The sequence below is a fragment of the Lontra canadensis genome, unplaced genomic scaffold (genome assembly GCF_010015895.1).
Source record: "Lontra canadensis isolate GAN:19392208 unplaced genomic scaffold, GSC_riverotter_1.0 scaffold143, whole genome shotgun sequence".
Lineage (NCBI taxonomy): Eukaryota > Metazoa > Chordata > Mammalia > Carnivora > Mustelidae > Lontra > Lontra canadensis.
The window spans coordinates 2,892,077-2,894,586 of record NW_022631137.1 but is presented as its reverse complement, the minus strand read 5'-3'; the positions used below and the strand labels follow the sequence as shown (position 1 = coordinate 2,894,586).

The 2,510-nt window shown below is 53.7% G+C and overlaps 1 protein-coding gene across 1 annotated transcript in view; it reads right to left on the bottom strand.

The window, feature by feature from the left end:
- Positions 1-161: 161 nt before the first annotated feature.
- Positions 162-2,510, bottom strand: part of LOC116858869 (ectonucleotide pyrophosphatase/phosphodiesterase family member 7-like) — a 30,567-nt gene continuing 28,218 nt past the window's right edge. The window contains exons 5-6 of the mRNA XM_032843804.1: positions 262-485; positions 162-167 (exon numbers count right to left, since the gene is read on the bottom strand). Of these exons, the coding sequence (XP_032699695.1) occupies positions 162-167; positions 262-485 (230 nt within the window). The remainder of the gene's footprint in view (positions 168-261; positions 486-2,510) is intronic.

Here is a 2,510-nt window from a genome sequence, read left to right as displayed (position 1 = left end):
GGCGGGTCCGCGGCGTTGCCCGGGAGACGGGGCGGAAGAGGGGCGGGACTGAGGCGTTGCGCAGGGGCCGGGGGCGGGGCCAGGAGCCGCCGGGAGTGTGGGCGGTGGGGAGGCGGGGCCACGGCTGGCTCGGGGCGGGGCCTGGGGCTTGAAGGGAGGAGTCAGGGCTTTGGCGCCAAGAGAGGGCAGGCGGGAGGCTACGGCTCTCTGGTAGCTTCCAGTCCGGCGAAGGGCAAGGTAACATTCTCGCTGTTCCCTCGCCTTCACGAGGGTCTTTTTGGCTGAGTGGACGGATGCGTAGTCCTCTCCTAGTTGCGCTACTGGGAGCGACGGAGCCTGACGGCCCAAACGTTCCGAGTCTGCGTCCTCGGGCCGGTGGTTGGCGGCCTCAGGCCGTCGTCGCCCCTTCAAGACAAGGTGCGGGTTTGCCGCTCCGGGTGGGTAGGTGGCGCGGTTAATGGGCGAGGGAACGTAGGTTCTCAGACCTGACCCACCAAGGCGCCGCAAGATGAGTGGAGGGCTGTGAGGTGCGCCCCTCTGCGAGTCTTAAACCTCCCCCTGGAAGCCGTGCGGGGTTTAGTCTTCTCTGCGGTCCGCGTGCTCTCCACAGCTCGGTGCCCTGTTCCCGCCACGGCGACCTCGAACGGCCCCCGTGGTGGGAGCCATGCGCTGAGGTGCTCTCCAGAGTCGGGAGGGCGCGAAGAGCTTGGCAAGGTCAGCCTGAGGTCACGTCCCCTCCATGACCTCCTCAACACCAGGCAGGACCGGCCCCCCCCCAACTCCTCCTGCCTTTGGGTCTGCCCCTAACCCAACCAGTCTTGTCACCAGACACTTATTAAGCACCTACTGCGTACCCAATGCTGTCAGGGGATGCAACCGTGAGGAAAACCGGGAGTGGTCCCTGCCCTTCAGGGGCTCAGGAGCTCGCGCGGAAGTAGGCACCGCACCAACTACCACACGAATGCGTGTGGACGGGCTTGGCAATACCTGTCGTGCAGGTGAGCTCCGGGAAGTAGGAGGACTTAGACTGGAAGTTTGACTTTGTAGGGAAGGGAGTGTGAAAGGAGAGCAAGAGGGCTGCTGGGGATGGTGGGGATGGGGAAGAAAAGAAAAAAAAATAATTATTTCCATTAGGCATTGCTGTGTCTGGAGTGAAAGGCAGGGTAGACAGCAACCCACGGGCGCTGCCTGCGAAGTCTGAGCTGTGTTCAAACCCTAGCACGTTCACTTTAGCGCATCGCTCATAAAACTCCATTTGGAAGAGTCCAGAGCTAATTTGCTAAATATACTTGCAGAAGGTAGATGAGGGGGCAGATTAAATCTTATTACCCCTTTCAGATGAAAAACACTGAGCCCTGCTCAGCTATGAGAACAAGAAAGGAGAATTAATTCTAATTGAATGCATTTATTCTCCTATCTGTTCTTTTTTTTTTTTTTTTAAAGATTTTATTTATTTATTTGACAGACAGAGATCACAAGTAGGCAGAGAGGCAGGCAGACAGAGAGAGAGAGAGAGAGAGAGAGAGGAGGAAGCAGGCTCCCCGCTGAGCAGAGAGCCGGATGCGGGACTCCATCCCAGGACCCTGGGACCATGACCTGAGCTGAAGGCAGAGGCTTTAACCTACTGAGCCACCCAGGCGCCCCCTCCTATCTGTTGTTCTAACACCAGCACCCAGTGAGCACAGGATCCGACGTAAGAATGATGTCTTTTATTCCCTTGACACTGTTGATTTTTTTTTTTTTTTAGAGATTTTATTTATTTATTTGGCAGACAGAGATCACAAGTCGGCAGAGAGGCAGGCAGAGAGAGAAGAGGGGAAGCAGGCTCCCTGCTGAGCAGAGAGCCCGATGCGGGGCTCGATCCCAGAGCCCCGAGATCATGACCCAAGCTCAAGGCAGAGGTTTTAAACCACTGAGCCACCCAGGCGCCCAACACTGTTGATTTAAATAAAGAGGGTGGACTGTGATTATTGCTGTCTTTACCCAGAATTAATGGTTTCTGGGACTGATGTTGCAGAAATCCTCTCAGTCACAATATCCTGAGGTAGAATCACCTGAAATATGACAGTGTCTCAACCAGGGCTGAGTCTTGGTCCTAGGGGAATGAAGCTTCAGAACTGGGCCATGTGGATTGGTCCACTTCTGCTGTTTTGATGATCTCTCTGCCTGCAGTAGACAATGAAAACCAATGGAAAGGGTCAAACTCATAAATACTAGGCTTGTTCTGTTAACACATACAATCGCTATTAATTGCCTTTCTTCTGAGGAGCAAAAGGGCATGTAGAGTCAATGCCATAAGAAGTAATACTGTATGATGTTATTCTAAGATATTAATAAATCTAGGCTGGTTCAACCTTTCCTGATGCCATAGAGGGGAGGTAGATTGGGAAAGGATCCCACGTGAGCCATAGCAGTGACTTGCACGCAGAAGAAGCCTTTATTTTGGTGTGTGGGCTCTTAGGAGAGACAAAGGTCATAAAGTTACAAATTTCAGATCTGAATCTAGAAGA